This window comes from Oncorhynchus nerka, linkage group LG5, assembly GCF_034236695.1.
Source record: "Oncorhynchus nerka isolate Pitt River linkage group LG5, Oner_Uvic_2.0, whole genome shotgun sequence".
In the NCBI taxonomy this organism is placed as follows: Eukaryota; Metazoa; Chordata; class Actinopteri; order Salmoniformes; family Salmonidae; genus Oncorhynchus; species Oncorhynchus nerka.
The window spans coordinates 55,222,148-55,235,368 of NC_088400.1; the positions used below are offsets into that span (position 1 = coordinate 55,222,148).

A 13,221-nucleotide genomic window follows, 5' to 3' on the forward strand; every position below is an offset into this window, starting at 1 on the left:
AATTGGACTGTATAATAAGCTACAGAGTTACTGTAGGGGTACCACCACCATACGTTACTATGAAATATGTTCCCTCATATGGTTCAGTATGGAAAGCAGTTCTAGCAGCTATTGAGCTCTGTAGATCTGCACAGAATGGCATAACATTCCTCCCCGATAAGCTTTGACTAAGCACAATTTTGAAGCTAAATTGATGCTGAATTGATAGTAATTTATCAGGCGTCAATTGTAAATAAGATACAAATCTTAACTAACTTGCCCTAGTTTAAAAAATTCAAAAAGATAACATGGCAATTCTTGGCATATCTATTGTGTAACAAAGCCAAGCAATTCTACCTTTAGATTTTTGGCTTTCAGCACTGTAGCTGTACTGGAATGAATTCAAAACCATTTCAGAGAGGCTTCTGGCTGTTGGTAATAGTGCAATTAATCAAGGTGCTCTTTGATTTATCAGTAGCACCTTTAAACACCCTACCTCTTTAAGCCAATTCCTATGACCATAATCAGATGCCCAGTTCTATTACAAACCCTTTCTGAATAGCTGCGTACCTGGATCTGAGGAAGAAAGAAGGTCTGCAAGGCTCTACTCGTGAAGGCTGTTCACATTGCTACCTGAGGCTGCTATCGTTTTAATCACAGTATGATAATGAGACCTTATCTTCTCCTAATCAGCCTCCGCCTCTGAGTGTAAGACCATGGATGAAATCACTTATCACAGTAGATATTCTTCTGGTGTTGTGCAAAGAGTTTAGAACAAGTCAGGACTTGTTCCCAAGTCTCAGCTGCCCCGTGTAGTTCTGGTAATTCTCTTCGCTAAGCCTTAGAGCTACGTGGCCTGATGTCACGTGACCTCCATTTCTTCCACAGTAGGAATTGGCTTAAAGATCTAACTGTAAATGGTTTTGTTTGTTTGTCTCTTCTGCTGGAGTCTCTTCCGGCATAGACCCGGATACCCACATATGGTGTTAGGCCTGGCCGACTTTAACTGTCTGTCTCACTGAGGCAGTTGGCAGAGTTTGTAGAGAGTGTGAATGACAGGATTAGCCAACACACACACACACACACACACACACACACACACACACACACACACACACACACACACACACACACACACACACACACACACACACACACACACACACACTACTCATCCCCAGCCCTGCCCAGCCCTGCTAGTACACTGACCCATAATCTAACTAGGTGTGTAGATGTTGCTATTCCTGTCCCTGGTCACTTCTAGAAGTCTTCATTTGCAAGTGTATACAAATAGAGGAGCACTACTGTTGCCAAGTCTGAATTACAACTGAGCTGAGCTTCAATCTGCATGTTCTCCAATCAACAATTAAACCCCCTCTAAATTGGCCCATTGTTGCTTTCTTTGCTATATGGAAATATTCATAGTTAAGGACTAGTTAACATTTCACTATGTGTTTCTTGCATAAAAAATTGGCCCATGCAGGTAGTGTACTATCAGACTAAAGTACACAGGAAATAGAGCTGTAGTACACAGGAAATACACTTACAATGTTGGCCAACAGGGATGTCTGTCCATCTGGGTGTTTTCTTTGTGTGGGGATGAAGATGAAGCAGATTGTGGGTGGGGATTGTATCCCCTGACCCCTGTCCTACTTTCAGTGAGAGTTGCATTGGATCACACACATAGGATTGGTGGATATAGGCTCTCTCATGATTACTCTGTGATGTATTGAGAGGCACTCAGGAAGAAGGCCAATTACCAGTTCATAGCTAATCCAGAGTGTGGGTGTCATCGGCCAATCTTCAGACAACTGCCAAGGTGGATAGAGTGTCAGTATGGCCCGGTATTTGTCTCATATAGTCACAGTGATGATGACTACCAGTCAATGGGTCAGTGGCAGTGCAAGTGGTCCTGTGTGGCTTAGTCGGCAGAGCATGGTGCTTGCAACGCCAAGGGTTAAGGGGTTTGATTCCCGCTGGGGCTACCATATGTTAAAATGTATGTGAGCGTGACAGTGAGAAAAGAGTCTGCCAGATGGAATATTATATCTCAAGTGTGAAGACTCCAAGTTGGCCCACAGTTATCTCATCACAAGGACATCTTGTGACATTGAGAAGATGGTGGGTGTCTCTCTGCCCAGGCGTTGCTGACGCATGCTAGATCTTACCACGCCTGGATAAGGTATTTTACGTTTCAGCTATTCACATTATATTTTATCGCAATCTGGTGCCCGATTGCACAGTTGATGATGTGGCACGTGACCATTGACTGATGCATGCAACATCTGAGTTGGCGGAAAGTGACTGGTCGTGTTGATAGGTAAAATGCCTATCAAGGCATTTGTAAGATCTGGCATGCATCAGCGACACATGTGCAGAGGAACGCGCTCTATGGCATGCATCTCGATCTAGCACGCGCTCCAGCAGGTGTATCTCACTGATCATCCCTAAAGCCAACACCTCATTTGGCCGCCTTTCGTTCCAGTACTCTGCTGCCTGTGACTGGAACGAATTGCAAAAATCGCTGAAGTTGGAGACTTTTATCTCCCTCACCAACTTCAAACATCTGCTATCTGAGCAGCTAACCGATCGCTGCAGCTGTACATAGTCTATTGGTAAATAGCCCACCCATTTTCACCTACCTCATTCCCATACTGTTTTTATTTATTTACTTTTCTGCTCTTTTGCACACCAATATCTCTACCTGTACATGTCCATCTGGTCATTTATCACTCCAGTGTTAATCTGCAAAATTGTAATTATTCGCCTACCTCCTCATGCCTTTTGCACACAATGTATATAGACTCCCCTTTTTTTTCTACTGTGTTATTGACTTGTTAATTGTTTACTCCATGTGTAACTCTGTGTTGTCTGTTCACACTGCTATGCTTTATCTTGGCCAGGTCGCAGTTGCAAATGAGAACTTGTTCTCAACTAGCCTACCTGGTTAAATAAAGGTGAAATAAAATAAAATAAAATAAAATACTGAGATGGGTTGTAAAGAGCCTACTACCAGTCAATGGGTGTTCTGTACGTGGGTATGCCAAGCATTCAAGAGCTGAAGTCACAACTTCTTTACCAAATAAAGTGTTAAGTTACTTCCCTCTAGTGGTGAATACCATAACATTATTATCATTACGAAATCTAACTCTCATCCAGCTCCTATCATATAATGAATGGACCAATCCCAGATATCTATTTACTTCCGAGGGGAATGTACTGGGAGTTGCTGCTGACAAATTCCCTCACCATATTGAGTTAATTACTTTGCAGAATGGATTCGTCCATAACCTTCCTCAACCTTTTCGCATCTCAATTCCAGTGAAACGCAGTACTTATCTGTGCAAACGCTGGCGCTGGGACTTGATGATAACCTGTCGAACACATCAAATATGTTAATAGATGCAATGTAATTAGAAGAGGTTGATGAGGAGTGGTGTCCCTGAACACAGATTGGATCCGGAGGAAAATGAAGTGTCTTTGTGTGTTGAACGAAACATTACACTTCCTTCTCATAAAAGCAGTGTTCCCTGCAGGGTGACTTTCTCTCCTCACCCAAATCATAACCAGTGCGTTTAAAAAAACATTCTGATAGTCTTTTTAATCTGATGGGTTGTACATGATGACTGAAACTGATCACTTTTTTTGTGTGTCTTTTGAAACTTGAAACTTGTCCTCTATGTACAGCATGAGTGCCACCTTGTGGCAACGAGCCCAACATTACATTTTTGTAGAGCTTTTAAATGGTAAGCTAAGGGGATCAATGGAATAACTTGTTAACCTAAAGCCCCACGCTAATACATGACTTACAAGCAATATACATATATCCCAGTTGAAGTAGAAATCTACCAATTGGAGAAGGAAAGAGAATGGAAGAGAAGGAGAGAAGAGAGAAAAGTGGAGATAAGGGGACAGAATAAGAAAGAAGGAGAGAGAAGGGGAGAGAAGGGTAGAGAAGGAGAGAGACGAGAACATACTGAGATGACCAAACCTCAGTGTTGTTTTCTTAGTTCTACCCCTGGTTACTCCCCCAGTCAGTGTCCAGACCACTAGAGCTCCCTACACTCTACCAGGGATGAGTCAGCCACTTGGCAAACCTTTTCAACTCAGCGAGAGGCTCTGACCTGTAGCCATGGTTACAGCAAAACACAGGGAGACCGCATTATCTCACTCTACAAAAGGTGACATCTCTCTTTTGGAGAGTTACAGCGAGACAATGTTTTTATCAACATTTTAAGAGTTATTTAACTTGTAAGATGTAAAAAAAAAAGAATAAAAAAAAAGCTTTTTCCATAATAGAGGTGGGGTGAGCACTTTCTTATTGTTTCAATTAAGGACTTTTGCTTTAAGCCACAAGTATAACAAATCTGTCTGCCAACATCTCCAAGCCATATAATCCAGTTTTGGGGTTAGGTTAACACCAGTATCAATAGTAATATTAAAGACGTTGATGGATAGCTAGCCGATGTGGACAAGGAATGACAGCCACACTCACCTCCTGGTACTACAACTCCTGCCCTGAGATGACTAGTCAATGGGAGCACGTGATTGGTTGCTTGGCTAGTCTTTACAGAGCCCTGTCTGTTGTGTCTTCACTACTATCCCAGCATCCCCCACCACCGTGGCTCATCAAATGCATCTCTTCAAGATGGGAAGTCACAAGTCCACCAGAACCCATCAGACCCAATAGGAACACAACACTCTTCATCTTGATCTGTATGAATCCTCTTACTTGATACGCGATACACTGAAATAATCATGCATTCATCATTACACAGATTTGTTTGTGCTCAAAGGATCGAGAGAGAGAGAGATTATTCTCAGCTCGGCGTCACATCGACAACTCTATCACCTACCTGCCCAACAGTCCTGTCGGGTCATTGGATAGAGTGCATATGATATGATCAGATGATTGTTCGGTATTGGGTGGATTTTTCTCTGAGCTCAGCTGAAATCATCTAGAAAAACTCAACCTCCTACCAATTTTCCAGAGCGTAGTTTGTTTTATGCTTAATTAATGAGTTAGAGAGAGAAGAGGTATGAAAATGATAGATCATGGATTTGACTGGATCAGTTTATATAATCATCTGACTACAATGACTATAGACAGTCTTTCAAAGCAAGCAACGCTGCTTTCTTCACACAAGAACAACTGTTTTCAGTGGACAATGGTCAACTGTTGTCAGAAGCATGTGAAATATATTTCGGAAGAGACAAAGAAACATTTATCATGAAGTAAAAAAGCACTTTCTCCCAAACGCTTCCTGAGAAGAATGCAAAACAGATGCTGGCCAGAAAGTTGAGGGAGTTCGTGGGAGGGTGAAGTCAGTAGAACAGGAATTCAATGTGTTCTGGAACTTTATCAAAACATTTTTTAACCTCTTTTAATGAAATGGTAAGGGATTATGTTGTTACTGTAGGTTAAGCTTTTTGTAGTTTCTGCATACCTACACTTTGGACACCTCACATTTGGAAGTCTTAGCTCAATAGTAAATCAACTAAATCCGAGCCCTCCTATTTCTGCTCTAGTTAACTGTAACACTTATCATTCCTACAGTTCAGGCATCTATTCATAATGGTGAAACACGACAGCATATTTCACTTCTTTTTTTACATGAGTTTGACATGAATGGCTGTGCCTACTTAGTAGTCAGGGGGTGTATAGGGCACACGTCTGGCCAACTCCACAAGTGAAAAGAAATGTGTTCATTAACATGCACAACCATCCATTTCCTCTGAAACAGGCCATTGTCTCGTTGGTGGGGATTGTGGCAACCAGAAGGTCCTAAAGTCTAAGAGATCAATACAAATGGCCATGCATGGAAAATCCTCTTCACAATCACAGGTAAAGTGGTTTAAAGGTGGAGGTTAGGAAGGCGCATAGGGGGAGAGGGTGAAAGTCCTCTTTGTTTGTTTTGCCTAATTCGTTGGACAATGCTTTCAAGGCCTATGCAATCATATGAACATTAGATAGCCTATTATAATATAGTGCAATCTAGTGATATCCCTTTCTTACACATCAGTTGTAAACCTGGAAGCTCAAATCCACAACTTCAGCTCAATGTCATAATGTCATACAAAAGAATGGTATTCAAACAATAGTGTAAATGGACCACTATAACACGGTAAAAGACTGGCATAGCCATCAATGGTGAATTCTGTGTGAGAATACAGTGGAGTGAGAGGGTGAAAAAGAGCCTATTGGTCAGTGTGCTGGACTGGCAGGGTGGTTGACCAGAGGCACTAGGCCCTCCCCACACCAACTATAAAAGCCTATACTCTTTGTCCCTCCACAGCCACTACTCACTCTCATCCGCAAATAACCTTTGTTCCAGTCCGAGACTCACTGGTAAGTCAAGATGTTCTACTGTATCTGCTTGTTTGGAGGCATTCGTTCATGGACTTTGATTTGGGGATTTGTATAGTGTAATGACAGGCTTAAAAGGTTATTTTGAATTGTACGAGTATCTTCATTACTCCCCGCTAATCACTGAGCTGTCCTTTTTTTGTTGTTGTTGTTGAGAGAGAGGTCTGAGAGATAGACATTCATCATGTGATGTATTTAAGTTACATGACTACTTACAGGTGTAGGATCTTCATGTTTTATCACCCTGTTTGCAGGTTCCTCCAACGAAGGAAACGTCTTGTAGTATATTTGAGGTTTAAAAATACTTCGGAAGTTTGTCATTTCCACTTTGACATTTCAGACTTGATTTTCCCTGATGAGAAATGTTTCAACCCCTACAAAAAAAATGTCCATTTGGTTATTATCCCCATAATAATTCATATTTCCTGTTGCTGCAGGACTATTTCCCTGCTGTAGCAAACTCAAATGAATTAAGACCCTGTTGTTTATGTCACATGCTAGGCCTAGAGATGAAATGCTTTTTTGCTCTACTTTGTAGATCGCATTACAGACCACAATGACTGATCTGGAGAGTTCACTGGCCACCATCATGGAGGTGTTCCATAAGTATGCAGAGAAAGAAGGGGACAAGCACAAACTGAAGAAATGTGAACTGAAAGACTTGATCAATGAGGAGCTGCCAGCCCTTACAGGGGTGAGTAGATGACTACCACATTTTCACTACAATATTTAATACGTTGTTGTTTAAATTGAACATGCGGTTTGGATCTAGGCTATGTTTACAGCGTATGTGCATTTATCAATAAATCATAAGTCTACAGACTTTGTTTCACTAAGCTCATGAGGCCTTCGTACATTATTATTCTAGAATCAATGGGTGAAATGACCATAAACCAGCCGTAAATATTGCCGAATGCACCTTTAGCCACAAATATGACCATATCTTATCTACTGTTTTTGCCCTCAGCAAGTGAAGGACCAGGCCACTATGGACAGTTTGATGGAGAGCCTGGACACGGATGGAGACTCGGAATTGGACTTCCAAGAGTTCATGACATTTATCACCATGGTAACTGTCTGTTGCCATGATTTCTGCGAGCACCATGAGGACGAGTAGCTAGGCACCAGTTAAACAAGAGAGAGAGAGAGAGAAAGCGAGTAAATTATGAAGTAGGAACTTTAGTTTGATAAAAAAACTTAAATGTCAATGAAAACGTTGTATTTTTCCTGTTGGTCCCATTTAGTTTCAATAGGTTTCTTACACCCTGTTTGCCTACAAAGGGTTAACGCACTTTGTTTCATTGCCTGTGTCTTGTCAGAGCTGACAAAACCAAATTAGTTTAGTACTGAAACATCATAGAATAGCTTTTGCCAACAAAGCATAGAGCACTTTCCTTGTTATACTGTAAAGCTAAGCCCCAAGGTAATAGACTCATGCATTTCTGCGGCTCTAAATTGGTTAAAGTGTTATCACTAACAATGCATGTATAATCAGCTACATTGGACATGGTTTGGCAAGTAAAACAAGTATTCTCCAGTTTGATTTTGAACCCAAAAAATGTTGACGAATTCCAGCCAATATCTTGAACTGAATTCTGTTTTTATGAAAGTTGTTTTCAAATTGAACTGTGCTTTGTGAGATGCTATTAAAAGTATAACATAGAGAATCAATAAAGATGATCCAATGAATACAAGGACATACTTTTCACCAGTTACACCATGTCCTTTTTTACTTCAAATTCATACCATTCACATTTCTGTCTCCTGTAGAAAAGTTGTGATGTGTGCCCCTGAGTGGCAGTGTTGCTCCGTGGCAAAAGCATTGGCACCTACTGGACCTAGCGACTGTGTAAAATATATTGAATCAGTGACACGGAGAATGTATAAATCTCCCTGATGCATCCTCAGTAAACATCTCCATACTATCATGACTACGTGCCATACGTGCTACCTCTTGATGTCTGTTACCAATTCTGTGTTTCAACTGTGCTGGGATTGAAGAGACAGTGAAAGCAATAAACGGAGTGGTCCCACTGAGCCAATGGCAACGCTCTCCTGGGAGACCATGTTCTCAGAAAGTATACACACAACGGCTGACACAAGATGAGATTTTTCTCTCTGAAAAAAAAACAGTACATCAAAATACCTTTTTAGAATGGACACGTAAAGGGTCAATAGTTTTGTGACGTGATGGGTTAAACTTGGACAACATTGACCAGTTCACTGTAGTAGGGGGGGGGGGGGGGGGGGTTGTTCGCAGAGGTGCTAGGCTCCCCGTCCGTAAGTAAGAGAATTTCACTTAAAAAAAAAAAAACCTGAAACAGCATTCTCCTGTAATCTAGAGCCATAATCATTACGCTTGGATCTATGTCAAAAGGTACATGTTTATTTTTATGCACGTCTAAGCATACCTCTTGAGCTGTCTGTGTCCCTCTGAATGGTGGTTAATTTTGAAAAGAAACAAACTGTGCGTCTCTGCTAAAAAGCAGAGTAAAAAGATTGAAAGGAATGCGAGTCCTATTCAGTACGTTTAGTTATTGCCTGCTTTTCTAAAGTCTACCAACATTGCCAGCTAAGAGAGTCAAACGAGCTAGCCACTCTAACGCGCTAGTCTGAAATGGCTTTTTCCTATGGACATGACACCGCTGGGGACAGTATACGTATTGTGGATGTAAAATGTCAAAAAGTATTTACGCACCCGGGACATAAAAGCCTCATTTAAAACACCCTTCAACACAGGCTGGTGCTGAAACATAACGTAATGGTCTGGAGAGCTGCCTCAGCCCCCAGTGTGAGACCAGGAAATAAAGTGGATGGGCAGTGCTCCAAAACTCTGAGGGAACATTGTGAGTTGGCAAATAGCTTGTTTTTACTCCTCAACAGAGACAGACGTTAATGGCATTTGGAGAAAAGTTTTAATTGGACTATCAATCTCTGACGCACTTCCTTGATGGATTCCTGGTCCTTTTGACGCGACTAGGCGAGATGTATGTGTTGCGTATGAGAATAGACAGCAGAATGTTACCATGCACACGGTGCATCTGTTAAAACATGCATGCACCTGAGTGCATGATCAGAAAATGCATCCTTCTTACTGGTTGTGGCTTAATTGGCAGGGCCTCATTGGATGATGGCCTGTGGTACATCCCTGGTACCCTTTGATCCAGGGATGTGGTCCTGTCGTCTCCTCTGTCAAAGGCTTAATAAACTGCCTATTAGAGATTCTCTCCAAGGTGCACTGTCGTGCACCTTATTCAAAGAGCAAAATAACCTTTGAACCAGGAATTTTTATTTTTTTATTTTACTAGGCAATTCAGTTAAGAACAAATTCTTATTTTCAATGACGGCCTAGGAACAGTGGGTTAACTGCCTGTTCAGGGGCAGAACGACAGATGTACATTGTCAGATCGGGGATTTGAACTTGCAACCTTCCGGTTACTAGCCCAATGCTCTAACCACTAGGCTACCCTGCCGGCGTAGGGTGCAACTGTATGTGTGCGCTTACGTTGTTCAGATCTGCCTGTGGTGGTCACACCAAAAAAAAACGTCTGCTTGGCCACGGTGTCTAATGAGTCGGTCCAACTTGGAACATATTGTTCAACATAAATGGCAATAATAAGAATCATGAAGCTGCATCATCAGTCCCATCAGACCCTTTAACACATCCCAAGGAGCTGCAGGTAACAGCTGGGCTTGAATATTGTATAGTGGACGTGTTGTGGAAATGGAATGTTGAGACACCAACAGATGGTCCAAAAATAGCTCCAGCTGTTTCATTACTTGAGTGGACTGTAAATAGACCTTATTCACATGGGATATTCCCACTGGAATCAGATCATATATATCTTGGCTTTGTCTCCATACACAGCTTTACATACGTATGATAGATCTCGTATCCATCCACTTAGACATTAGCTGGAACGTAGAGATGGGACCTCCTTTTAATCTCTCCATAATTCTTTGCAATCTAGATTACATTATGCTACTCTTGGTAAACAAAGGGATTAGTAACTGTGCAGGTGTTTTTTTGCGCTGGACAGGATCATTATATGCCTTCAATTCCTGTTCTATTCAAAGATGACAAAGCATAAATTTGCAGATAATTCTTTGGGTTTATTTACTATATATGAACTGCTGGTGCATTGTGTGTGTATGTGTATGTGTATGTATGTGTGTGTGTGTGTGTGTGTGTGTGTGTGTGTGTGTGTGTGTGTGTGTGTGTGTGTGTGTGTGTGTGTGTGTGTGTGTGTGTGTGTGTGTGTGTGTGTGTGTGTGTGTGTTGAGCAATACTGTTCCTGATCCAACAATGCGCCTAACCGGACAATAAATTGAGTTCCACTGCAATTCATTCTGGGAGTTGATCTAGGAGAGCTGTGATGGGGACTCTGTGGGGTAAATTGAATGCCATTTAAATTCCCATCAACCCATCTGTTCTGTTTATTACCCCCTGTTGAAGTTTGGACATTGGACGTGACGTTTCAACGCTGAAATACTCTGGAAAAACCATCTCTGTAGAAGCTACCTATGAATATGACATACTGTGTGATCAAATGATGCAATGACAATATTCCCTGTGTTAATAGGTTATTAATGGGCTATCAGCATGTCGCAGTATCAGTCTTCTCTCTTTACCTGTGTCCCAAATAGCACCCCATTCCCTATTTAGAGCACTGATTTTGACCAGGGCCCATAGGGTAGTGCACAAAAGAAGTGCAATATGTAGGGAATAGGGTACCATTTGGGACATATCAATTGTGTCTCTGCAAAACATTGTCGTGGCATGACAGTGCATCTCCCCTGTTGGGACCAGCAAGGTCTAAAGTGGAAATGGGGAGCATTGTCACTCTGGTGGGTCGATTGCTAGTTCCTTTTCCCATAGTCACCAACTGAGGAACCATCTGTTTCATGGAACTAGATTGGTTACCACAATGGGACTCAATGACAATTACTGACATAGACTGACGTAGACTGACTGACTGTGGAACTTTAATTAATGACAGTCAGGCACCAATGGTGACTTTCCTTTCATGACGTACAGTATATGTAAAAATGTTAGTATTTTTAACATTATGTTAATGTTAATATTATATTGCTGTTACCATGCGAGAAATGGTAACAGCGATCCTAAGGAACCAAGGGCATAAAAAAAATCCTTGGCATCTCCATTGGGCGATGGTATTGTCAGCCACGGGTGGTTTTTGGCTGACTGTCACAGATTGGCATTAATTGTCATGAGTCTTGACCTGGAGGCAGCTCTGCAGAGTTGTCACTAGCTAGCACAGCCACAAAGTAACATAATTAAGAACTTTTTTTTTTTTTGCAATATAGACAATTTTGACTTTGCAGCTGGCCCATCTAGTGTAAATCACTCAGGTCTGCCTCCGGGGAAGATTAGTGACAATAAACGTCAAGCTGCCTGTGGGTCCGGCCATGGAGGATTGGGAAAATGTCAGTGACAACTTGTTACTTTTTTACTCTGGACAAGTCCCCCACTTTATCATCACCACAAAGGTAAAGATTTGTGTTCAGTGAGTGTTTCAGGTAAACCGACTGATTAATTGAATTAATGAGTGACTGAGAGATTAAGAAAACATCGCCCCAGGGCAAGCATAACAGTATTTCCAGTTCGTCCACCCCTGAGACAATATTATCAAGTTTCAAATATCTTAAGATCTGTTCTACAGGGAGAAGAATAGAAATCTAAATCTATTAAATCAAGTGAACATGAACCTGGTTCGCCGTGGGCAAAACTGGTTGGAATGACATCAATTCGACCAGGCTTCTATTAGCTTTTAATCCACAAAAAGTGAAGCTTTTGCGAAAAGATAAGAATCATGGGTAATGCCCACTAATCAATTGCATTCAATGTACAGAGCAATTGTGTTGTCACGCCCTGACCTTAGAGATCCTTTAAATTCTCTATTTGGTAGGTCAGGGTGTGACTAGGGTGGGAAATCTATGTTTATATTTCTTTGTTGGCGGAGTATGGTTCCCAATCAGAGGCAGCTGTCTATCGTTGTCTCTGATTGGAGATCATACTTAGGCAGCTCTTTTTCCCACCTTCTGTTGTGGGATATTGTCTTTGTGTGTTTCATGTGTTTGGACTCCTAGCTTTACGTTCGTTGAGCTGTTTATTGTTTTTGGTGGAACATTTCAAATGAAAAGAAAATGTACGCCTACCACGCTGCACCTTGGTCTCCTTTTAACGACGGACGTTACATGCGTCCACATCGATATGCATTTGAAATTAATCAACAGGTTTCTGGTTTTAATGACATTGAATAGTTTTGCACACTGGTTTGGAGGAAATATTTCCCTTTCAGCGACAATTGGTATCTGTTTTTTAGTAAGGGAGAAAAGGAAGTTTCATTCCAAATCGCTATATATCCATTTTCAGAAATGTTGGTAAATTAACTTTTATTGTTTAAAAGGATCTGACCCTTTGTTACTTACAACCTCATGCTAATCACATTAGCCTATGTTAGCTCAACCGTCCAGTGGGGTGGGGGTGGGTGGGTGGTGTTAAAGAAATGATGAAAGAGATTGGCGTGTTTTTTCACTATCCAATCATGGCATGGGGTTGTTCAATGACAGACTTGATGGTTTAATTTCAGTACTGCTAGTTTTTACACAGTCAAATGTAACAAATAAATACATGTTTTATAAAGAAATGTACAAATGATACATTTGTGAAATATAAAAAGAAACTCAATTCAATACAGTAATATGAGATCTGTACGTAAACATTTAGCAGATGCTGTTATCCAGAGTGACTTACAGCCAGTGCATTCATTTTACGATACCTAGGTGAGACAGAGAACACTCCATTCCAGCTAAATAATAGATATATAGCATTTTACAAAAATAATTCTGAA

General features: G+C 41.2%; 1 protein-coding gene across 1 annotated transcript; it reads left to right on the plus strand.

Annotated features, from left to right (window-relative positions):
- Positions 1-6,244: 6,244 nt before the first annotated feature.
- LOC115129963 (protein S100-B-like) lies at positions 6,245-8,054 on the plus strand. Its single transcript, XM_029660755.2, has 3 exons — positions 6,245-6,328; positions 6,885-7,040; positions 7,314-8,054. Exons 2-3 carry the CDS (start codon positions 6,903-6,905, stop codon positions 7,461-7,463), a joined length of 288 nt encoding a protein of 95 aa, XP_029516615.1. The 5' UTR covers positions 6,245-6,328; positions 6,885-6,902; the 3' UTR covers positions 7,464-8,054.
- Positions 8,055-13,221: the final 5,167 nt, after the last annotated feature.